This window comes from Corythoichthys intestinalis, chromosome 4 (genome assembly GCF_030265065.1).
Source record: "Corythoichthys intestinalis isolate RoL2023-P3 chromosome 4, ASM3026506v1, whole genome shotgun sequence".
NCBI lineage: Eukaryota > Metazoa > Chordata > Actinopteri > Syngnathiformes > Syngnathidae > Corythoichthys > Corythoichthys intestinalis.
In genome coordinates this window covers 18,845,027-18,871,237 of record NC_080398.1, presented here as the reverse complement: position 1 = coordinate 18,871,237, position 26,211 = coordinate 18,845,027, and the positions used below count along the sequence as shown (strand labels likewise).

General features: G+C 39.1%; 1 protein-coding gene across 7 annotated transcripts in view; it reads right to left on the bottom strand.

Moving 5' to 3' along the window:
- The window catches only part of LOC130915364 (growth factor receptor-bound protein 10-like), a 138,719-nt gene that overhangs the window by 10,889 nt on the left and 101,619 nt on the right, over positions 1-26,211 (bottom strand). For 6 of the 7 annotated variants that reach the window (XM_057835327.1, XM_057835328.1, XM_057835323.1 and 3 more), the window contains 8 exons: positions 15,589-15,745; positions 11,222-11,337; positions 9,453-9,527; positions 3,297-3,434; positions 2,989-3,099; positions 2,675-2,773; positions 2,025-2,102; positions 1,737-1,853 (listed from right to left, as the gene is read on the bottom strand). In XM_057835327.1, coding sequence (XP_057691310.1) covers positions 1,737-1,853; positions 2,025-2,102; positions 2,675-2,773; positions 2,989-3,099; positions 3,297-3,434; positions 9,453-9,527; positions 11,222-11,337; positions 15,589-15,745 — 891 coding nt within the window. Of the gene's footprint in view, positions 1-1,736; positions 1,854-2,024; positions 2,103-2,674; positions 2,774-2,988; positions 3,100-3,296; positions 3,435-9,452; positions 9,528-11,221; positions 11,338-15,588; positions 15,746-17,632; positions 18,417-26,211 lie in introns of those variants that run through there. The other variant, XM_057835330.1, reaches the window with a different exon arrangement.

The following is a 26,211-nucleotide window of genomic DNA, read 5'->3' as shown; positions in this document are numbered from 1 at the left end:
CAAAACTAATATATGTAAATAAACTGCTGTATTTTAAGTCAAAAGAACTGTTGTGTTTGATAGAACAATACGTCTATATGCTTCCATAATAGTTTCATGGTGCATTAAGTCCCCAAACTTTTTTTAATTTGTCCATTTTTACCCTGGAGACCCCCGTTTACAGACATCACGCAACCGCTTTTGTTTCGACCCAGCCATAAAAAGGTTATTATATTTATTATTCTAAATGTCTATCATTTTTAGATTAGAATCATTAATTGATGTCTAATATTTAGTTTAAAAAAAAAAAAAAAAAAAAAACTAAAATTATTCACTGGCACATTTTAAACTTTTAAATAAATTACGTCACAATGAAAAAAAACAGTGTCTGTAAATACTGTAGGTCACGGATATCTACCCCATAACTATAATTAACTATAACTTAATTATAGTTTTTTTTTTTATTACTGTCGCATTTCCCCGATATTTTAGATGATAAATAATCCATCCACACAAAGAAAAAATGAAAAAGAAACGTTTAAAAGGGTAAATGTTAAAAAAAAAAAAAAATCTCGACCACTCCTTGATGTCTGCAATTTCTGCATTGCGACCCTTGTTATACGTACTACCGTGTTTCACCCATAAAATCCCCCAAAAGTCCGGCTGTGGCCATTAACAGCTGTGTCTTGACACTCGGTGAGACATGCTACACAGAATTTTTGGATCCAAACAAGGTAAGTACGCGATAATATCTCGTTAAAATCATGGTGTCTTTAATTATGCTCTCTCATGCTCTCACCTCGAGTTAGGGTTTAGGACAGGAGTCTCCAAAACGGTCCTCAAGGGCCACTGTGGGTCCTGGTTTTTGTTCATACCGATCAAGCGCAGACCTTTTAACCAATGCGGTTTCTACTAAAACAAGCAGCACCTGACTGCAATCAACTGATTACACTTATAAAACACCAGATTGGTAAAAAGGTGTCGTCTTGTTTTGTTGGAGTGAAATCCTCCACCCTTTGTAGAATAGTTTGGAGACCACTAGTTTAGAAGTTTCAAAAAAAAAGTTTTTTTAAAAAAAATGCCTTCCTGTTCAAATTTTTTCTTCCCCCAGAAAATTGAGATTTTAATCTTTCCAGTGATGTATCACACATGCATATAGGACAATCTTGAAATTTGGCCAAATTGAGGGTCTCAGAGCAGAACCTCAAGTCACCTGAATGTTTTCCGCCATATCTAAGCTAGCAAGCTAATAATTTAGCAAATTCCCGTTCAAAATTGTTCTTATTTTGACATCATGTTTATAAACAAGTCAAAATTTGAGACCACACTACCCATTGGTCTGTTGTATTCCCTCATACCAAGTGCAAGTCAACCTTCCATTGAGCAAACCAGTTCCCCTTCCCACCAAATCAAGGACTCACAGTTAAAAGAATTGGATTAGGCCAGTAAATTGGGAGCAAACCAGTCTAAAACCTGGTCTAAAAAGCCACTTTACCTAGATTTAATCAGCGTAAGAAAATAGGGCTTAGCATTTCTTTACCTTTGGGTTCGATCGAACCTAGGTTAAAAACCACCGATTTAGAGTGTTACTCCGGGCTGTAACCAAGGTGTATTTTCTTGATGTGGCAGAGAAAATCTGAGATCAGTTTTGGATTCAGCACCGAAAAATGAGTTGAAAACAGCTGTCAGAACAACTGTCACTCAACAAAAAAATGTGTTCCCTTGTGTCTTTTAGACTTCTGCTGTTTGAGACTCACCCTCCATGCCAGTCCCTCCTCCATAGCGGCGCTCTGAGCTTCCACAGGGTTGTCGATGACCCGGCCTATTGTTCCTGAAAAATCCATCGCGACCAGAGAGTTTTCGGACACACTTCGCTGGGGGGGAGGGAAGGGTAAGAAACATGTTACAGTCAAAATGAGGAGTGTTAGTGTGCGGACATACTAAACTGATCTGTCAGGATTTCAAAGTAATGGTATTAAGTCTTAAGAGTTTATGGATGTCAGATTTAGGAGGCTTTAGCTCCTTCTGTAATGAGGGTAACATACCACGGGTGCTGAGAAGTGTGAAAGCAGGGTTTTTCTTTGCTGGGGAATCTTGTAATTCTGGTACAATATAATCCCATACTGCAAAGAAAAGAAAACTCAGTAGTCCTTCTTGATAAGCGCAAGTTAAAGAAGGAAGATGTGTATTTTTTCAAAGCTTTTCAACTCCAATATCAATCAACATTTCACAGATTATTGTAATATTCTGAATCCTACAGATTTACATTATTGAAATAATCCTATGCTTGCACACTTTTTTTGGTACATTAGGTTTCGATCTCAAGCTTTTATATAGCCTCTAATCATTTTTTAGTTGGTCCCAGTCTAGTGTAAACAAGTTAAGGCGAAATCAAAAGTGCCTGTTACTTGTAGTCAAATCATAAATTAAAATTATGAGAGACGAAGCTGATGTTTTGTTTGTTATAAATTACAGTCTTCTTTATTCTTTAATAAGTAAAGGTCAATGTGATGACAATGTATGATGTGTTTTTCCATTACTATTTACTACTTAGGGAGGAAAGACATTTCAAGGTTGGAGCCAAAGACTGCTCCAGATTAAAATGAAATAAACAGGAATGAAGATATTGCATCGGTGCTTTAGTCTTTTAATATGTTCTTCAGTCTTCGGAAAAATTAAAACACAATGCTGATACCTTAAATAATCTAAAGGCAGTCATCCAACATGTCCTCCCTTGTTCATCTTCAGCACACAGAATCCTTAAATCCTTTAACTCCCCTCTGCATTTATTAGGCTGTAGAGAAACATAAATGAGAACACTATTTAAAATATAAACAATGGGATATAAAGTGATGTGATATAAAACATTTTTAAGATGAAGAGTCGTCTGCAGCACACTTTTATACACGCATCCATGGCAGGGGCCTCTCATGAGAGTTCAACTAAAGGTGAATCCTTCCTCCGCTCATAATATTTCACTCCAGCTCCCTTCTGTTATCTGACACTCACCTTGATACAAAACTCATAGTCTGTGGGTGCACCGTGCTGCTTTTTTCCTGTGATGACAGTGAAGATGTTACTATCTTCAAGGTCTGCTAGTAAATGGAGATGTCTGGGCTCCTGAAGACACAAATGATTCATTTGTCAGATGATGACAGAGACAGAAACCGCCTTAAGTTACACAGAGATCGGCACCGAGGGACCTCTGAAACAAAAAAATGTGCTTTGTATTATTATAACTGCAGCAGGAACAGGCATTCTTCAGCGAAATAGGCTTATTATCAAGTAATTACAGAGTAAAATATAATTTGTGTCACCTTTGAGGTTCCTTTTGTAGAACAGTAAAGTCCTGAGCGCCGCAGGAACATGTAAACTTTCTTCCACGACTTTCTGCCCACCTCTTTTACATACAGATAACCCTGAATCTCTGGACAACTACTGGTTGCTAGAAAGTTCTGAAACAATAGGAAATAATAGGTTACAGTATTGTATCACATCATTAACTCATTGGATCCCACAGACGACAGTGGATGTCTGACTGGGAGGACTGGCAGCAAATGATTGCTATCAGTCCTCCTAGTTAAAATGGACTGGACGTCCAGTGTTGTCAATAGCACTGAAAGATGAGCATTCCCAGCCAGTTTCAACGAATTGGACGTCTATTGTTGTCAATGCCATGCGATGAGTTAATGGACCTTTTTATTCAGTTTTATACATATGTTTGCCACTTATTTCAAGCCAAACACAAGTGTGACACCTTTTCGTCACTCCTGACTAGCCATGTGCCAGTTACCGGTTTACCGTAACATGAAAACATCACGGTTTTATAACCACTAAAATTTTTCGTCATACTGTGGAAATGGCTTGGAGCCGCAGCGCTCACTCCTCCCCCTCCGGTTTTTGCTCCGTCAGTGACACTACTGTTGCTGTCAAAACTACACCAGAGCTTTTTTCAAAACCCCCTCAAAAAGTCTAGTCTAGTATGGGAGCATTTCGGCTACCGAAGAGAAACAGACCGTCGCGGCTTAGAGGAGAAAGGACAGCCTTCGTGCAGGCAACACCTCCAATGTGATTTCACATTTACATGACCATCATCTGTCACTTTACACAATCATTAAGGTAAGTAAACGCAGTCATGAACGTTTCCCACCATCTACGAGAGTTCACTCCAGCGTGTTTGGTGTGTCTAGTGATGGTAAAACAAATAGTGTAGCGTAAGCATGTTAACGTGGCTCGTTAGCATGCCAAGACGGCTAACCAATTTCCTTACAATAAGAGTACTTATATACTGTATTGGCCCGAATATAAGACGGCCCTGATTATAAGAAGACCCACTCTTTTTAAAGACTCAAGTTTGAAAAAAAGACTTTTTGAACACCAAATTATTTTTTATACAGAAAATAATTACAGTACATATGAAACAAATGATTCTAACAATATATTTGAGAGAAAAAGCATGTTATTTTGCCTCATTCAAATTTTAATATCCGAACATTTAAATATGTAAACTAAATTGCAATCACATTCGTAAATGAATGGCTTCTGGTTTTTGAAATGTAAATAAACCAATCTATTGTGATAAAACAACAGGATTGCAATAACTGCATTAACCTTCAAAGTGAAGTCTAACTGTAACTGTAGTCTTGAAAACAAATCTGAATAAGGAAAAACATTCCAATAAAATGAAGCAAACTGGTTAAACTAGTAGCTGAGATCTGTCATGACAGAACATCGTTTTAATGATATCTGGCGCCATCTATCGTCGTGAATAGGGAGAGTAGCTGAGATCTGTCATAAAAGAACATCGCTTCAATGATATCTGGCGTCATCTAGCGTCGTGAATGGGTATAATGTCTAGACCGCGAATATAAGACGACCCCCTCTTTTTCAATCTTATTTCAATGCAAAAAACACCGTCTTATATTCGGGCTAATACGGTAAGTCTTCTGCCATTGTAAACATCTGTTCAAAATAACATTTTCATAATACAGCCTGTGGTGCTTTTTCTCTGTTGAGAGAGGGTTTGTGTATAATGTGTAAATGTATAATGTGTAAATATAATGATATGAGTCATACACATGTCTCTTAATATTAATGGTAGTAGTGGTATATGAACCCTGAAGAGGTGAACATAGTCACATTCCTACATCATAACTTGAACTAGGAGAGAAATATGTAGAAAATGAGCAAGTCTCTTAATTTAAAAAAATATATATATATTAAACTAGTTTATAAGTATATACGTTTTATTTAGAAGTGTTTTTACTTTTTTATGGAAAATAATTATTTTTGTTCTAATGTTTAGCAATTTGTGTTGTGCTGTTGGTTTAGTTTAAGTTCTATTTATTTCAATTTTATTTAAAATATTTCAGTTATTTATTTTTTGTTATTTTATTTATTTATTTTTAACATTGTATTCATGTTGATGATCCAAGTTGAAAATATGTTGTGGGAAAAAAAAAAATCCTGTTCAATGGATTTTTTTTAACCCGCACATCTCAAAATAACACATTTTAGAGCTATAATTAAAATACTGCAATACTGTGAAACCGCAGTATTTTTGCTTCAGGTTATCGTATCATCAAAATCTCATCGGCACATACCTACTCCTGACTGAAGAAATAAATTGTACCAGACAACATTGATGCATTAGCTCATAAATTTACACCTCCACGTGAAGTTTTGACAAAAATAATCGTCCTCTCTGTTGTCAAAGAAATAAATTAAGATGATTTGTCATTGGAATGTTGCCTAAAGATAAATATATCTAAAGTTGGCCTAATGATTTCAGGGTAAATCATACAATCCATCATTTCAAAGCGCACCTTCACATGTCATGTTCATTTAAAACAGGGGTGTCTAAACCGGTCTTCAATGGCCACTGTGGGTGGAGGTATTTGTTCCAACTGATACAACACAGGCAGTTTAAACAATGAGGTTTCTGCTGAAACAAACAGCATATGACTGTAATCAACTGATTAGACTTGTAAAACACCAGATAAGTGAAAAACTGTCCTCTCGCTCAGTTGGAATGAAAACCTGCACCCACCGCGGCCCTTTCTGGAGTAGTTTAGCTATTCCTGATTTAAAACAAACAAAAAAGTTCAATTGAACTGCCGCCACCTAAATGTCAGCCCAAAGACATGATAAGCACACACAAAGAGCCCGCATTACGTCTACTGGCTAACTCGGAACCTACAGACAACAAAAAGTCTGGAATAAATCAGTAAGCGCAGAGACAAAAAAACGAAAATCAGGCTCCGAGGATCGAAGTGTATACATTAGGGATGTGACAAAATATTGAAATAGTAATATGTCGCGATACTTTGCATCCCAAAAGGTTATCGATACCCTCATGCCAAGAATCGAGATATAGTTTTAGAAAGGGGTCAATGTTTAAAACAGAAAAAAAGGAACCAAAAAGTTGCTACCAAAGTCTTCCACCATAATAGTGTCTCAGTTAACTATATGGCTGCCATCCACGGCGCTCGATGCCAAATCCGCTAAGACTGGGACATTCATTCAAACCAGAGCATTCACAGTCACTCTTTCCGATTTTCGGGGCATTTACTGGTTACTTTCTGTTCATTTTAGGGACATTTACAAGTCACTTCCTGTTTTGTGACCCAGAATCTACAGGAAGTGACCGATAAAATGCCCCCAAATCAACAGGAGGTGACTGAAAATCAACAGGTAATGACCTGAAATTGCCCAAAATTACCTTTTTGCCTGGCATTTGCTGCCAGTGACGGCCATAGAAGTGGGAGGGATTCATTTGCTGCCACCCTCCCTGTTCAAATGGATAGGACATCTAGTGATAAACTTATAGCAGGAAGATGGATGAAAATAGCTTGGTTTTCTGTTTATTAGTTGTTTTGTATAATATTCTAGAATGATTTCCTGACCAATATATTGTTGTATCGCCATATCGTAAGATCATCGTTATTGTATCGCAAATCGTATTATATCGCGAGATACCAAGAGGTTCCCACCCCTAGTATACATCCCTAAAATATACCTAACAAGTTTAATTGTGATCCGTCCATGACTAACAGAGGCGGAGCAAGTTTAGAAGAACAACAATAACTTGAGAGATTTGGTCTCCCGGCAGACAAAATAGTTCTACAGTGAGGAAAATAAGTATTTGAACACCCCGCCATTTTATAAGTTCTCTCACTTAGAAATGATGGGCGGGTTAGAAATTTTCATGGTAGGTGCTTGTCCAATGTGAGAGACAATCAAAAAAAGCCTAGAAATCACAGTGTATGATTTTTTAACAATTCATTGGTCTTATACGTATTTAGTATTTGAACACCTGAGAAAATCAATGTTAATATTTGGTACAGTAGCCTTTGATTACAGTTACAGAGGTCAGACCTGTTACTTTTCATAGAGTTTGCACAGACCGCAGCATGGATTTTGCACCACTGCTCCACACAGATCTTCTCTAGATCATTCAGGCTTCTGTGTTGTCACTGAGAAACACGAAGTTTGAGCTTCTTTGAAAGATGTTCTATTGGGTTTAGGTCTGAAGAATGGCTAGGTCCCTCCAGAACCTTTATATGCGTTTTACGAAGCTACTCCTTAGTTATTCTGGCTGTCTACTTTGGGCCATTGTCATGTTGGAAGACCCAGTCACGACCTGTTTTCAATGCTCTAACTGAGGGAAGGATGTTATTCCCCAAAATCTCATAATACATGGCCCTGGTCATCCTCTCCTTAATACCGTGCAGTTGTCTAGCCCCTGTGCAGAAAAACATCCCCAAAGCATGATGCTACCAACCCCATGCTTCACAGAAGGGATGGTGTTCTTGGGATGGTACTCTTCATTCTTCTCCCTCCAAACACTATGAGTGGAATTAAGACCAAAACTATTTACCATTTTGATCTCATATGACCACATGACTTTCTCCCATGACCCCTCTGGATCATCCAAATGGTCATTGGCAAACTTAAAACGGGCCTGGACCTGTGCTGGTTGAAGCAGGGGAACTTCTGTGCCATGCATTATTTTAAACCATGACGTCTTAGTGTATTACCAACAGTAATCTTGGAAATGGTGTTTCCAGCTCCTTTCAGGTCATTGAACTGCTCCTCCTGGGGTAGTTCTTGGCTGATTCTTCGCCATTCTTAGGATCATTGAGACCCTCTGAGGTAGATCTTGCATGGAGCCCCAGTCCGAGGGAGATGAACAGTCATGTTTAGCGTCTTCAATTTTCTAATAATTGCTCCAACAGTAGATCCTATATCACCAGGTTTCTTGGCAATAGTAACCCTATTCAGCCTTGTAGAGGTCTACAATACAATCTCTGGTGTCTTTGGACAGCTCTTTGGTCTTGACTATGTTAGGAATTGGAGTCTTCATGATTGTATGTGGTGGACAGGTGTTTATATGCAGCTAACCGCCTAAAACAGGTCAAAAAGTCAGACTCAAAAAGTCCACCTCCACTTCACTTATTCGTTGGACTTTTTAAACGCGATTAACAGGTCTTTGAGGATCATAATTCTAACTAATAGACAGGTGTTCAAATACTAAATACGTATAAGACCAAGGATTGTTGGGAAAAAAAAATCATACACTGTGAATTCTGGATTCTTTTTCTTTAGATTGTCTCTCACAGTGGACAAGCACTTACCATGAAAATTTCAAACCCACCCATCATTTCTAAGTGGGAGAACTTGCAAAATCGAGAGTGTTCAAATACTTATTTTCCTCACTGTATGTTCTGTCTTAATCTGTTACCAGGTAGTCATGGTCTTATGGCAAATATTACAAACACCTGCTTAAATTCGGAAAGCCTCCACTTTGGAAGTCGCTCCAACTGGAACGATGGCGTGTCTCGGAAAACTTAAAACTTTGACGATTCCTGACAACTCCGGTTCACCACATGACTGTCTTTTATTTAGCAGTCTTCATGGAGCATAACAGAGCAGAACGTCCATATGATTAGCAGGAAATTTAAAAGCTTTCTGTCAGTGGCATGGATGAACGGATGGTTTCCACTTGTGGTCGGGAGTCTGACAGCTCCATTACACGGTGCAGTAAAGAGCAAGACTGCCTCAGTCCAATAGGACAGAGCTTTCCGGATTTCCAAAACTTCTTTTTACCTTTACATATTAACGCATAGTTCACTAGCTCCTGAGGCTTGTGTGAACACACGGAGCGTGGGCCACAAACAAGTGTGTTCAGTGCAAACTTACACAATATTTTTGACAACCTCGTTCCATCTGTCACGCATGTGAGGCCTGCGTTGCGTGTGCCGAGACAGTCATGTGTCAACGGCGGATTAACAGTAGTTATTACTGCGGGCTCTGACGAGACACACTGTCTCAGGGTCAGACGTGAGGTATGTCAGCTTGATTTTTCAGTTTGTAATGCTGACTTGCAGGTAAACATAATTGGTCGCGTGTGAGGGAAGACATGGTAAGGCTTACTGACGTAAAGTGTGTGTTTGCTTGTGTGCAATATACACCTGCAGGAGCTGCGATGGCGGAATCAGACGATTGGTTTCCTGGCACCATGCAACCATGTGCTCTGGGAAAAACGTCTGGTAGAAGAAAAGTAACATATGACAAGGGTAGTAATTAGTTTTAATCTGTTAAAAAGACAAAATCCCACAAAAATCACACTTGGAACATACGTCATCTGCATGAAATGAAGACTTTGAAACTACGCTGTCTTTCATGTCATCTAAAGCAAACACACGCCACAGACTTCACTATCAGTTGACGAGACAGCTCCTACAGACATTGCACCACGGTTTCCCGCAGGGGCTGGGCCAGGCAGAGCATTGTGGCAGCTTTCACTGCGATAAAGTCAAACACGCTGTGTTCTAACACCGGATTTAGGTGGAAACAGGACGAAAGCTTTAGTGCATACAAGCTGGCAGGAGTCTCTCATGAGTGATTTGGTCGAGGAATTCTAGATAATTATTATAATATAAAGTAGCATCTTGTATGCACTTTGAAATGTTGTGGAAAAAAATTGAAATATTTATGTAAAATGAATGCTAACTGCCCTTTTTTTTTTGCTTTTATTTTTTTTGCTTTAACCAAGAATCTAGACCAGGGGTGGGCAAACTATTCCACAAAGGGCCGCAGTGGGTGCGGGTTTTTGTTGCAACCCATTAAGAGGACACATTTTCACCAATCTGCTGTTTTACAAGTGCAATCAGTCGATTGCAGTCAGGTGCTTCTCATTTCTGCTGAAACGTCATTGGTCATACTATCTGTGCTGGGTCAGTTGGAACAAAGACCAGGACCCACTGCGGCCCTCGAGGACTGGTTTGCCCACCCCTGATCTAGACTGTTTTACATTCCTATCTATTAAAATTCTGGGATTTGCGCATTTATTTACAAGAATTTTCAAGTTAAAAAACTCTTTGTGATGGCCACCATGTTGAATTTTGTATCAATACATATTAGCGTAGCTTAACATTCAAATAATCAGGTGATTTTCGGTCAGCTGCCTGTTTTTTGGCAAAAAACTATAAATTTAGATATTTCTGCATCCATACAAAAAAAAAATCAGCTTTTACGTGTTTTTATTTTATTTAACATTTCAATCTAAAAACGACGAGGGCTAGATAAGACCTGCTAAGGCAATAGTGACATCGTAATTCGATCTTAATAAGTTGTGATTATATATAGAAAAATGCAACATTTATTTTTGAAGTGTAAAATTAAGATGATTGTACATGCTTTCCTCAAGGATTAAGTTTCTGATGTGAAAATTGAGTGATCTATTAGCTGTTAAAAACATGTCAATATTGCATTAACTAAAAAAACAAGTCGCTATTTCAGGCAAAAACGTACATATGTTAAATATTGCTATTGATCCTAAAAATATAAGTGATAATCTGCATTTGGTGATTTTTGGACTTCTAGCGCAAAATCTGACAATTTTATAGCCATTTTAAGCTTTGTTATACTGATATAAAAATATTTAATCGGGATTGTACTAAGAAACTACTTTGAAATTTTTTATGCCACTGCTCATGGAGACTCATATATGCTTAGGGGGTTACCTGTTTTGGTTTTAGGTCGCTAGCGGCTTTGGTTTTAAAAATATTTGAATTTTAGGTTTTTGAAAATAGGCCCCCTACGGAGCCCCGTTTCCCGTCAACTGATACACACGCTCAAATAAAAAATGTCTTCACTTCTTTATGATGATAATGATGTCAAGAACACGAGGTTGAGAGTGACATGGCATGTGAAAGAAGTTGTTGGACAAAGTAATTACCAGAGGAGTTCTGAAGAATTCATATTTGGCATAGTTCTTCCTAAAGAGGAATCTAGCATCACTGCTCATGGAAGCCTGGACCTGTACCACCAACTCATGATCCTCTAGACAGCGCTCTAAGGGACAACAGAAAGAATTTAAGATTACATTTTTACATAACATCTGTTTGTTTTGCTTTGCTGGAGTTGATAAGCGTAAAAAGGCTAAAAAACAAAGCTTTGCAAATGTTTTTATTGTAATAATAATTTTAATTTTGGTAGTGATTTTGATAAGGACACAAAAGCCACTGTTTATGATGTTAAAAAGTCACCATCGTAGTCATTTCCTGTGCTTACGCAAAGTTGCGTACATTCCCGTGACATGACTTACCCCTGATTCATACATTTTGAAGAAAACTAAAGTGTTCTTATTGAAATGAGCACTGGTTTTAATAGAACACTGGATCCATTAAAGTAAGAAAAATAGCTTTTTTTCCTCCAGCTTTTCAAATGAGCTGTGCCAATATGATCCCAGGTGGCCTATTCTTATTCACTGAGGTCAGATTGTGTGATTCTGCTAAAAGTGTGTCCCAATGTCATTGCGGTCCTGGTGTAGACATGATTTGCGTCCCCTGTAACACTGACACCAGACATGACTCAGTCCATTTTAACAGATTCATAAGTTCCTCTTTAATGGAACAAATATCTTTCCAGATTGAGACCATGAAAAGGTGTAATTTAATTTAATTTAATTCACTTAAGCAATTTTTTTTAATGTGATATTTTCATGGACGCTCCCTGGGAGAACTCGTGAACGGTGTCACGACTCCTCTTTTAAATTTCCGTTTCATCCTGTCGCCTGTCTGATGAGTCACTCCTGTTCGTGACACTGACTCACCCTGGCAATACTACCTCACAGTCTCGTTCCTTATTAACCTTTCCAGGCTGACAAGTGGAGGTCGACCTAACTTCTCAAAAGGCCCGTTTCATCCCATTCACTAATGTATGACTAGTAAGCAGCCATGGACGAAAATAGGGCTCTCTCCTCCAACGTACTATTGTCCGGGTCGCTAACAAACCTCTCTAATGTCTCCGTTTCTGTTCTGGTCCATCTCTCACACCAAATCACGAATGGTAGGCGCATGAATTTCGTGAACCCTTTATCTCACTCTGAAAATAATTCTTTTGTTTATCATCTACAACAAATTTGCATATTGATAATAGTCATGCATATGCACTTTAGATCTTGTTCGCTACAAACACGCAACGGTCAGGGCAGTGGGTGCTCCTACGCTATCGTGATTAGGGCTGCAGCTATCGAATATTTTAGTAATCGACTGAAAATTCTATCGATTAATCGAGTAATCGGATAAAACATTTTTTTTTAGATAAAGAGCAATTAGAAATATACATGAGAAAAAAGACATTTAATCCAATATTGAACCATTTTCAGTCAATCAATGTCTTTATTTTCGATGTACATTGTTGGAAACAGCCAACAATTGTATCTCAGATGTGACTAGAAAAAAAAAATTCACTGCTTTCACTCAAAAAACTTCTAGATCAAACATATTTCTTACCTAAGAATGTAATTACGCTTGATAACACATATCACTTGACAGCTATGTGTTTTCCCCACGTGTTTCAATTTAATTTCCATTTGTGTCAAGCTATTTTTAAGTTCTAGTTAAGTTCTAAGTTAGTCTAAACTGTAAGTACTGATAGGATTTTGAGTTTTTGCAGTGTTCAAAATAAATGTATGATACCTGCTGCATTGGAGCACATTAGGGACCAGTGCTACTTGGTGTTTTATTCAGCAATGACTACTGAGCTAAAACTGACAGTTAGCTTTATTATGTTTTAATTTTACACCCTCATCACTCCACAGTGCTATGTTATGTTAAAGCCTGTATTTAGGACACGTTAGCCACGCATCGACAGTGGTCATAATCAATAGAAACCTAGCCCTCCGAAGGGCTAACGTTACGTGAGCGAGTGACAGTAACGTTATATTTATTAGCGATGAGAAGTCTACAGCTTAAAGATGGCAGCTGTTTACTAACACTGCCCAGACGCGGCCGAGTCTGTCATTTCGCATCTCGTCCTAAATGCATGCGATATCTATGAGACCCATCGGACACTACTTGCTACCACACTAGCATCATGCGGGCGTAGTTTTTAGCAACGTCGGCGTAGTTTGTAGCGGCTGTCGGCTGCAGTAAGTTATTTATTTTTTTTTTAAATTGCTTCTTCCTCTACGCACGTGACGTCAGCGCATTGTCCCGCATTAAAAGTAGTCAGGGCAAAACGTGATGCTTAGAGGTGGCAAAATGAAACGATTCCTCGAGGTGAATAAAATTACTCGGATCAGTTTTTAAACTCGAGTTGCTCGAGTATTCGTTTCAGCTCTAATCGTGATCCAGCTAATATGTGCATTATACTATTTTTTAAATTGTGCTTTAGTCACCTTGTTTCTACAAGACAAAGAAAAAAAAAATTAGAATCACTGCAACTAACTGACTGATCTAGAGTCAGCACAGGTTTACATCTGCACTCCAAAAGAACTGCACACGTGTCTTAAACTGTTCATGTTTCAATTTATGAACTCTTAAAATGGTCAAAATTGAAAGTGTTGCCATTTAGGCCAACATTATGAATTAATTCTTCACTTTGTTCATTCACATTAGAAATGTTAATTTCAATCTGCATTTGAAACCCTATAATATTAAAAGAGAAAAAGACCTGGGATCAATTCAGGGACACATGAGGCTAGACAAGAACAAATCATTTATAGAAAAGGAATCGGGAGCCAAACATGATGTCATTCCAAACAAATAAAGTTAAATGTGTTTGGCAGCACCGTGCTGTCTGCGCAGATGAGAAAATCAATCAGATTGTGGATGATTGTGAAAAAGAATGAAACTTGAATAATACAATTTTCTTGAATAAGGCAGAAGTAGGTCTATGTGCGCACCTCTGCCAAATTTTATTACATTTTATTACGGCACACTGAGAAGCGTGTCGAAACGGCAGAGACAAAATGCTTTTACATTTGTTTTTATATGTACTATTGCGATACATATGATACTAACCCCCAATGCTTCTTGCCCATTTTTGTGAATTGTGGAGTCCCGAGCACTGAAACTGAGTTTGTGCTCCATTAGAGCTTTATAACCCCACACTCCAACCACCACCTTGCCCAGGGGGAACACTCAATTGGTCAATATTCTCCAAACTTAATTTTACGCTTCAAAGTCCACGCAAAGGTCCTCATGCAGCAACAGGTTCACACACCCTAACCAACCTCTGGAAACGTACGTTTGACTTTTTGTACCCTATCTGTATTAGTTTGGTTAATTATGCACTCAATTACTGGCTTGCCGAGTTAAGGCTGTGTTGCAGTGTTGATCAGCCCCAGTTTCTAATCTGTAATCTTCAGTGTTCTGCCTTTTTAGATTTTAATCTTGAATCCTTTAAGGGTGAGAAGGAGAAAGCATTGCACGGAATTATTCACATTTAGCCAAAAAACAGAATAAATGTCAGGCTGCGCAGAGGACAAAACTATCAAGGGTGAGAAAAATATGTCAGGTAATCCTTTTGCAAATACGAAAATCCCTATGTGACACACAAGCGTCTTTTCCGTGCATCGAGATGTGAGTAAACAGAAAACACAAAGTGCATTTGACCAAAATTTTCCTCAATTCAAAAATTTCACATGTTCTGGTAAGCAGTTTCTATTATTTTAGCTTGAACTTGCTCATTGCTCTACTTTTGCTTGGATTGATGTATTTTCTTGATTATTCACAAACAACCCTAAAAAATCTGAGGAAAAAATACCCCATTTGAAATCATTTCCTCAGACACTCATTCTTAAATCATCCTTTTTTTCCTCTATGTGAGGCGGCACCTCAGACACATCGTCTGCTTTTTTTTTAAATCAATGCTGTGCATTACTAAGCATCACTTCATTGTTGACAGCTACTCTGACCTCATGCACAATGTCACGATCCATTTCCATCATGTCAGCCTGAAGGCCAATCAATACATTTAACCTACACATTCCATGAAGAGATCATCGTGTGCATTTCGTTTTGAATCTACAGCCTTAATTCACCTCATAGGTTGACTGGAAAATATATCTGCGCAATGCGTGCATATGCTGCATTATATGTGCATGCACTCACGCTCCAATACATGCCTTCGTGAGAATATGTGCCTAGCCCGCCTGTGTGCCCAAGTATGTTGGCATGCACGCATGAATGCACCTGTGCCTGAATGCATTGCATGTCTCGACCCATTTGGGAGTTTATTCTGCATGTGCAAGTGTGAGGGTCTGCTCGTGTATGTTCAAGTCTTTTGTGTGTAGACGAGCGAGCTTGAGCCACTCACCTAGACCCAGCAGCGGGTGGTGCTCAACAAGTGCCCAACTGTTGTCGTCTACACAATGGCTTTTATAAACCAGGAGCTGGCAAAGGTCCCTGGCTGTCATGTCGGCTGGGATCTCCACCACTTTGCCCATGCCGTCTTCAGTTGAGACCTTAACAATCTAGAGGCACAACAAAAAACATGAATTTAGAATTATAGGACATACAAAAGAATGAAGGAAAAGTTTTTGATAATTGTGATAAACATGATAACAAAAAAGGGCAACAAAAAAGGTATCGTATTTTTCAGACTATATGTTGCAGTTTTTTTCATAGTTTGGCTGGGGGTGCAACTTACTGTATGTGTGAAATTATAAACACATTATCATATCATTTCACATGTTATTTTGTTTTTTTTGGAGTGACATCGATGGTTTGGTAAACTTCTTAGCATGTTCTTAATGCTATAGTTATCTGATTAACTCTTAATAGCTATGTTACGTTAACATACCGGCCCCGTTCGCATTTCGTTGTTCATGCATCATGTAACATTATCGTACTGTACACTTGTTCAGCATGTTGTTCTCTTTTGGATTTTTATTTTAAATTGCCTTTCAAAATGACATATCTGTTCTATATGTTGGATTTTATCAAGTAAATTTCCCCCCCAAATGCAACATACTCCGGTGCGACTTATATGTTTTTTTTTTTTCCTCTTCATTGCGCATTTTTGGGCTGGTGCGACTTATACTCAGGTGGGACTTATAGTCCAAAAAATACAGTAGATCTAACCATTTGGAGGAGGATAAAGAGTGCTATTTATTTTGTTAAAAATAAATTTATGTTTAATATACTATTATACAGTTTTCAGACACTTCATTTGGTTAAGGGGAATTGCATCTATTAGTATCTCAAATTGTATCTATTAGTCTGTAGCCTATCCCAGTTGACTTTGGGCCAGAGGCAGTGTAGATCTGGTCAATTGCAGCGCAAATGATAGACAAATCACACTTACTTTCACACCTCAGACCTCAGATTTAGAGTGATCACAAATCTAACATTTATGGTTGATGAATGTCGGAGGAAGCTTCAGAACCCAGAGAATACCAATGAACGCAAGTACGATGAGAAATGATAAATTCCACACAGGAGTCAAGATTCAAACCTGGAACCTCTCCCGTGCGCTGTCAAGTGCAAACTAATGCTGAAAAAGTATTTCATAAGATCTTTGAATAATCTGTCACTGCCATGTGAGTAATTAATATAACCAAGGAATTCAAATCTCTTCTCTTTATAATGTGTAGTTCTGTGAGACTAAAAGTCAAGAAATACACATATTGTTGAATTAATGTCTGGGCATTACTGTGTACTGAGTCTCAATTGACTGTGTATGACTGTACAATATAACGTTAGATACCATATGAGAAAATACTGAGTATTTCAGAAAAAAAGAGTGTCACAAACTATGAGCAAAAATAAACCAATCTATTGTTCACGTAGGATTTATAGATTTTAAGGACAAAGGTAAATTGCTATTAATCATTTCCTATCGTAGAAATAAATGCAAGCATGACCAGATAGGGGATCAACTTTACCATTCTACATTGGATGGTATTATGAAGCGCTTCCTTCTAACCGTCACTTACAGGAAGTGCACTGGGGTGAGCGGTCCTAAATTAACCTCCAATAACTGCCCACTGGTTGGCTTAGCAGAAGGAAAGCGGGCACTCACATCTCATAATGAAAACTGTTGGGGCTTACTAAGCCTGTAGAAAAATCCAGCCATGTAAACCTATAAACCAATCCACTCAGATTATACAGTGTAACATATTCTAAAAAAATATGAAAGCAAGGGAGGATCATCCATTCAAATTTCCACAAAGAGGCTCACAAAAAAAAAAAAAAAAAAAAAAAAAAAAAAAAAATAGTCTTGAGCTCTTTAAGTATATACAAAGTCCATTCCTCAGCTCAGACTGAGCCTAGCAGAAATTTCTAAGACAAATAATCTTGAAATGCAGCAAAAAGCCGGACGCTAGGAAGGATGAGACACAGAAGAAGAGCGGTCTTACCTCCACGGCCCGCAATATGCAGCAGTCCGGGGAACACGAAGGCATTTTTGGAAGGAGCCTGTCTGTCCACTCATACACACATTCGCATACACACACACTAAGACGGAAAGCCCAGCTGTCACCTTCTCTGGTCCAGAAAGAGAAAGGCAAAAAATACCAGCAGTTGACAGTAGCTCTGTCTGTCACACACCATACACACTTCAATCTATCTGCCAACCAGAACCAAAGAACTGTTAGTGAGTCCAACAGCCTGTCTCAGTCCGGTTCAGCTCACAGAACAGACACTGCGAGGAGACGGCAGCAGGTATAGGACAGAGCTGGCTGTGCCGGCTGAGTCTGACAACTATCTTTCTTTACCTCCTCCCCCATCTCTCTCTCTTTCTCTCTCGCTTTCTCACTCCCTCCCTCTCTCACAAAAGGGTTACAGCCTCAGCCACCGGCTCCAAGGCGCAGTGAATCAAACCACACGCTCACCAACCAATCATAAGACACTCGCGGGCTGATGTAATCATTCCCACAGACTCAGACGTGAGTGGACACACATGCACCCAGTATACACACAGACGCACAGTCATGTAGAGATGTGAACTTTTTCAAATATCCTTCAAGCTGCACCTTCCTTTCAGAACTTGAAGTGAGAGGGTTCATATGACAGGCCAGCGATTGGGGGAAAGTGAGTTTAAAAAGAAAAAAGTTTGACATTTTCTTGCAACCAAAAGTTTTCAAGTGAGGGCTTGTTGAGGCTGTATGTTTTCTTTGCATCTTTGCCTTGCCTTTTCCTCTCACGCCCTCCCTCCATCCCTCCCTGTGGCTTGACTTTGAACTCCCGAGTCAGATCTAGCAGCCTCGCACTACACTAACAAGACTCATTACAGAGCAAATGAAATGAAACAAACCTGGAGCAGCACTTGAGGACCCCAACCTTCATCTTCACCCCTTGTGGCTAGCTTTGTGCCAATTTCTTATTTTCACAATAAGAAAAAAAAAAGAATAAAAATCGGCAAGTTTTTAAAAAAAATGTATACCCCCTTGCCAAACTCAGATTTATTACGACACGATCCGGACAAAATCCTTGACACACCCCGTCTGGGAAGGGGGCTAACAGCCTCAAGTATTAGCCTTGAAGCGACTTATGTTTGCACACTTGTGTGGGTGTACTTTTCGTGTAAGCATGGTTTTGCTGAAGGGAAGAGGAAGTGGCGGTAGTGAGGAGATACAACTTAATTTTATTGAATGAAGTGGAAACCTTGGCAAGGGAAGGAGGGAAAGGAGTCAGGAATTGGGGGAGGGGAGGGAAAGAGAACGTGTATGCGTGTGTGTCAGACTGGGAAAAAGACATGAGTCGTGACGGGCAAAAAGTGGGAGGTAAAGGGCGGTAGTCAGACTTTCTGATGACACGGTCCAGCAGAATGTGTAGCATGTATGCTTCCTAGACTTAACTACATATCTAGGCTGCACAGCTGTGTGTATAACAGAACCACATCCCCCCACCCCCTGCTCATGAAACAACCATATCTGCATAATTCTTACTTAGGCAGAGAGCGCAAATCCTATGTTAGCTGAATATATTTTTATACATACTGCTTGGTTTTAATCAATCCACTAAAACTGATTCTAAACCAAAGTCAAACAATTATGCAATTCACAATGTAACAACTTTCCTATTTGTTGAAGTGCTCTGAATATGGAAATTGTAATCTTAGTTTCTGCCAAAGAATTCTCAGCCTGTCAACCAACCGAATACCAACTGATACGTCTTCTGGTATCTAAAAGATGTCTTGTCCTGTCACTCAAGGTCCAAGTCAGGTATCTGGTTACATAAGCCCCTTTCACATACACCTGAACACCGTTTAAATACCGGGATTTAAACAGGTAGCCCTTATATGTGAAAGCAATTTCCCTGACACGGAGATGACGTGAACATTTACCGAGTCACGTCTTAGTATAATGTCCTGGACATTCCCGGGAAGCGGTGTGTGTGAAAGCAGGCGTTAAATTCACGGGTCACAGCACGATGGCTGATGACATAAATATCATGGCGGGCCGAGCGTCACTTCCTCTTTCTCCGCAGTAAGACGAAAAGCGTTAAACATACATAGCAATTACAATTGTAAAAATGTAAAAACATTACAAGCCGGAAATAGCTAAATTAAACTGAAAACAACGAAATTAAATTGCTACTGGATCGTAGAGCCGAGGAAGTGAGTCCATCGTCCATCTTTGAAAATGTGTGGTTAATTTTGTTGCCGATGTGAGGGTCCGCAACTGCGGAAACAAGGTTGTACCTCAAAGAAGAAAACAATGGAGGGATGTGTTCAAGGGGTTTATTAAATACAAACAGAAATACACGCGATTGCAGAAAAGGGGGAATAACACAATGGGTCGGTGACAGTAGGTCGATGGGGCTTAATAATACTAACCTAAATGGTAGGCAGAGAGCCGATGACACCAAAAAAAAATACACTCAAATACCAGCACAACGTAGGGGATTTCAAAACAAGGGCGGCAGACAAACAAGCTAGCTAATGCACGAAATTCGAGAGTACAACGTGTCAAATGGCACCCAGCAAGTTAATATCTCGGCTTCTTTTTCTTGAATTGCCTGGGCTTAAATACAGTCTTGATGAGCTTGAATTGGCAACAGGTACGATGTCGGGAACGATCCCACAACCTGCTCTGTAACAGAACACGATCTGACCAACAGAATGTGATAGCCGACGCCGACCAAAAATGACGTAACGTCGGGTTATAAAATCGCGCGTATGCAACAGGGGATAAGTCTGTGAAAGTGTCCAACCCGCGTCATTCCTGGGAGATCTCCCCATGCGTGAACGCAATGACGCGAGTAAATACCGCGTCACCTTACACGGGCATTTACCGGGATATGTGTGTGAAAGGGGCTATAGTTTTACATTTCTAGCAAATTACAGAAAACAAACATGGCTAAAACAACAATGGAATGTAAAACCTTTATGACCTATTGTACCTCAAACAAATTTTGGTTGTGTAATACAAAGTCTTAGCTTTCTTGCCTTGGAGAAATTAGAATATCGTTTGGAAATAATAATGAGATTAGGTTTTAGCAACAAGATTACAGATGACATTTGATATTAGCTACTTTGGCATTAAATGTGCACTGGTGTTACTGTGCCAAGAGAATAATGTGTAAACTAGAATAAGTAAAATGCTGACAAGGAACCAAACAGGACACTAAGCATGGTTAACCACTTACAAATGTGCTGCATCTACACTCATCACTTTGAAGGGAGCGAAATCAACATGAGTCATGAAAAATGTATACCCGTCACATAATGACGTTTACATTAAGATTTAGGTGTTAAGTCAGTGATCTTAACTGGCAAGATCAGAGGATGCGCCACGGGTGTCGGATAATTTGAGTTGGATCTGATCCTTCATTCATTGACGAGGCATAATCTTCCACTTTGGCAATGCTATCACCCAGCATTATTTGTGCAAAAAGTTGACAAAGCAGCGCACATTAGCCTCTTTCACACAGATTAGTGACTATTGTGGCACTGTTTGTTTATACGATGATGTCATACGCATTTGCTAAGAAGTTAACTGAACAAAATGTTGAGCACAATATATTAGCTGCAGAGTAATTTCCAGCAACACGCTGCTCTGAAATCCATGAATGAATGTAATTGTAATGAAAATACAGTTTGCCATACTTTATGTATGATTGGCTCAGACCAAATTCCTTTTGTGACATTATTCTGAGAATGACACACCACAGGAGGCAGGATCCTGCCAAGACGATAAAAGAGCTAATATTTTGGATGACACTTAAAGAAAAATGAAAACTTGTCCTTTTTAATACTGTAGTTACACACAAACTTTGAAATCGAGAACATTTTAGAGGGATCCACGGATAGAAAGACTTGTAGTTCTTAAAAGATAAACATTATTATGAATTAAAATAATTTGATATTGAAACCCCTCTCGGTGTTTTCGTTTTTATATAATTGGTAAAATTAGTTTAACTAGTAGATCGCCATTGTATTTGACGTCGCAGAGCGGTGACGTCACATGGCTACGCTGCCGGGCTTCCACAGTATGACTCAAGCGATATAAACATGTCATCTGTTCAACCCTTTAAAGTGGAACCCGAGAGGAACATTAACTCATTTGCTCCCCAAAACGTATAAATATGTTCTATTTTTAATTGCTTCAGTGTCCCAAAAACGTATTTATACGTCTTTTGCGCTTTTTTTGACAATTGGCATCTATAGGTTCCCATGTACCTAAGATAGAATGCACAAAGCTCAAAACCCATTTTAATGCAGTAATATAGTTGAGTCCGTGCTGCCCGCCAAGCCGTGCTCGCCGCTCGCATCCCCCGCAACCCCCAGTGTCCCGCACGGAAACGCGCACAACCAAACCAGTTCCCCCCCAGGGACACAAGTTCCCCAGGCGAACGAGGCAGTGGTCACCACAAAAGAAACACAAAAAAAATCCATCTTTACGAGTCAGGCGGCGATGAGGGAAAAATTTAACCCGCTGTCGAGGCCACCAAGCGTCATCTCTCAGTTAGTTATGTGTAAATACATTGTTACTTTGCTATCAAAAGCTCTATTTGTCTGGTTGTTTATGTTATTTTGTAAAAGGAAAACATTATTCAGATGTATGGGATGTAACTAAAGCAAAAAATAGCTGTGTTAAAGTCAAAGTTATGTTTGAAACGTATGTGTTTACAAAAAGCTCATTTTCTTCGTTTTTTCATCAGAAATTGGAAAATTGCTCAAACTAAGCCATTTTCAAATGCTGATTTCTAAAGAATGGAAAAAGATATGAACTTACTTTTTTTCTGCTGAAAGAAGAGAGTCTAATCTTACTTTTGGTGGGTTCCATGTTTATATAGCAATAGAACAGAATTTTCTGTGGGCCTTGCAAAATTTGTCAAAATCCAGTAAAACGGCCGGGAGCCGGTGAAAATGGCTGGGAGTTAATGAGCATGACAGCTCTGTCGATATTTCACAAAACGAGCAGCAAAAGCAAAATGAACAGGAAAGATGGGATGGGACGAGATGAGAGGAGAAAAAAAGGTGTACTGCCAAAATGTGCTACACCGGCGAAACGTCCAACAAGAGGCAAATTTGAAACCCAAACAGACAGAACATACTAAAGATGCCTTAAGAAAGTACTTAAACATAGTAATATCAAATAAGGGTGGTTTAAATATGCTATGTGACTACTATGGTCAACAGATCAACAATATGCTTTAAAGCTACAACAAAAAAACAAAAAATGCTTAAAGTGATCCTCTAACTTGAATACATGTAGGCTCTAATAAACCACAATTGTTCTCTTGTACTAAAATATGTTGTTAGAAACACATAAAATGTTAAATCAATGGCAATATTTTATAATATTTAGTCCATATTTTGACCGTTAGTTGGCGCCATGGTTTGCGGGCTCGCAGTGATGACGTAATTGGTATCTTTCCAAATGTGTAGGGTGTTAAACAATTGCTTACTGCTGTCTAAACTCGCGAAGTAAAATGCCACGATGTGCTGCTTTTGGATGCAATTTCCAGTCAAATGGAAACAAGGGGAGTGAAGTGAGTGGTCAAGGTGGAATTATTATTTTTAGTGAATAAATGTGCATAAGTGGAAGCTTCTCCCCCTTTTCGGTCCCTGTATGCACGTACCCTACCCACCACGCGTTACAACTGGCGCCTGAACATTTTTCCTGGATCCTCAGTCAAGTAAGGGATCCGTCTATTTTCTGGATCCGACGGTCCCACTACGTCTGCAATTTTGGTTTCGGATCTGTCCATTTTTTTGATTCGTCGGTCCCACAGCGGCTTTTCGGATCAGTCTATTTTGTGGAATCAACGGCCTGATCACGGCTGCGATATTGCCATGGGATCGGTCTAATTCCTCGATATTCGAGTGAGTTAAAAACAAGGATTTGGATTACTATTGCTATCTTTTATGTTGACTATTCTTCGTGGGAGTTTTCCCCAAATCATATTAAATAATTAAAGCACTATGGCACGATAAAATGATGACTGTGACTCTGATGTGGACCTCACAACAATGTTGGGAGTTCATCAGGGAATGCGTGTTTGCATACTGCTGAGCTCCCGAGTGAAGAGTGGTCAAGGTGGAAATATTATTTTTTGTGAATAAATGTGCATAGTGGAAGCTTCTCCCCTTTTTGGTACTTTTATACACGTATCCTAGCTACCACATGTTACAATGTACAAGACATGGATTACACAAGGTGTGCTCTTTGGCCTGTACTGTATGTAAATCACACGACAGCTCTGGATGCTAACAATCTACATAATTATATTGGGATAAGTTTGAAAACGCAATATGCTTACCTTGAATATCTGCTAATAAAACCGGACAGCATACACTCTCGCTCCCAACCGGAGTACCCAACGGGACTCTCTCACATCACCAGTTTTGCCCAACTTTTGTCTTGTCAGGTACAGTGGGGAGAACAAGTTTTTGATACACTGCCAATGGGAAACCCATTGGCAGTGTATCAAATATTTGTTGTCCCCACTGTATTTGCTGCACGCATTTGCACGCTGTCCTGCTCTTCACTTTTCAGATCTGGTTCAAATAGAAAGGGTAGAACTGACGACATGTTGGGAAAACTAACGAGTGACACGCTGGAATTTTGGCAACGGGACCAGTGACGTCACGCACTGCGACGTAACAAGAATGGCGACCTATCACTTAAAATAATTTTACAAACTTTATTAAAACAAAAACATTAAGAGGGGTTTTAATATAAAATAATTTTACAAACTTTATTAAAACAAAAACATTAAGAGGGGTTTTAATATCAAATTATTATAACTCATACTAACATTTATCTTTTAAGAATTACTTGTCTTAAAAATAGAGGATCCCTTTAAAAGTATGAGAGGGAAACACATGCAAAAAGTATTATGAGGCAATGAAAAGGTAATAAAAGACTTAATAAAACCAGAAATAGTAAGTACTCGCCGCTTTTAGCCAATGAGTGCATGTGTTGGACATCTCGCCGCATAGAAGGAATTGCAGTAATCGTCGAGTGACAGTGACAATCTATGTCATCATCCCGAGTGACTATTGCACGATTAAAACATGGCGCCCTCTGTAGGTCAAAACATGGACTAAATATAATAGATCTTTAAATCAATGACAACATTTTATGCATTTCTAATAAGATATTTTAGTAAAAGAGAACAATTGTCGCTTATTGGAGTCTACAAGTCTTTAAGTCCGGGGTTTCCTTTAAAGTAAATATAAAAAAAACGTGGAAATGGAATTCCAGTAAATGGAGAGCATTTTTATCTACAACAATCCAGTGCTTAAAGTGCTTTACAGGCTTGCGTAATACTAAAAAATTGCATGTCCCATAGAGCTGGTTGACTGATGAAATGAAGGAAATGACAGAATAGAATGAGAGACTTTTAACTGTGTCCTCATTTGGATGAAGTAGCACAGCAGGGCAGGGCCTCGCAACCTTTTTGATGACTCAGTTCTGATAACTAATGTGATGCAATCCCCCAAATGGTGATCTTCAAGAACTACACACAGACACACGCTCACTTTCGTGTAAGCTTTAAAACGTGCACCCGATCATATATGCTCCCGTGCACATAATGTACATATATGGATATCTGTGTGCACATTCATGCAGCCATAATCCTCTTAGAGAAACTCACATAGACGGCAAGAGTGAAACTAGACAGGCGCAGAGACAAAGGAAAAGTAAACTGAACTGTATGAGAACTAGCTTTGTGCAAACTGAAGTATGTACACAAACGTGTGTGTGCACGCCCAGCAGCTCACACGCATCAATCTCCACGCTTCAACAACTGCCGGCTGTTCTATTAATAGCTGTGGTGGCATTGCGTACGCATTACAAGCCATTACATCAGATAGGGGTTTCTGTGGATGATTAGACCTTTGAAACGGCCATTAGCCATTCAAACATATACTGTATGGACATTAGGGTCCATTACATGTGAGCAGTATGAAGCTCTTGGAAAAATGACTAACATTAAGAAGAAAAAGGTATGTGTGTTACCAAGTGACGTCAAAAGAAAAACCAAGATCCCGTTGAAAAGTTGTTTCATAGCGTCACATAGTGTCTTTGACACATTGTTGCACATGGCCATGTTATACAACTTTACCCGAGGGAAGAAAAAAAAACTCTTCCTTCGCTGGGAAACATTTTATAACATCAGAAAGATCAAGATCACTTGCTTTATTATTATCATCATGAGCCAATTAATTCTTGTACTGCAGCTTGTTAAACTTGACTTTTGGCTTTGACATGATACTATTTCAACCAGCACGTCAAAGCAGTTCTACCACACTGGAATTTGGGTTAGGGTTGGGGTTAGGCTAGCCTAGCTGCAAAGTCATTGGATGGGAAAGACATTAAAGGGCGGCTATTATGGTAGTTATCAACAGGGTGGAACTGTATAGAATGGCTTGCTCATATACACACATTTAAATATTAACTTGGCTGATAAGGGAGTGCAAAAAGACGATTATTAGATGCATCGCGATTTGACACGTGACGATTCAATTACGATTACCGTA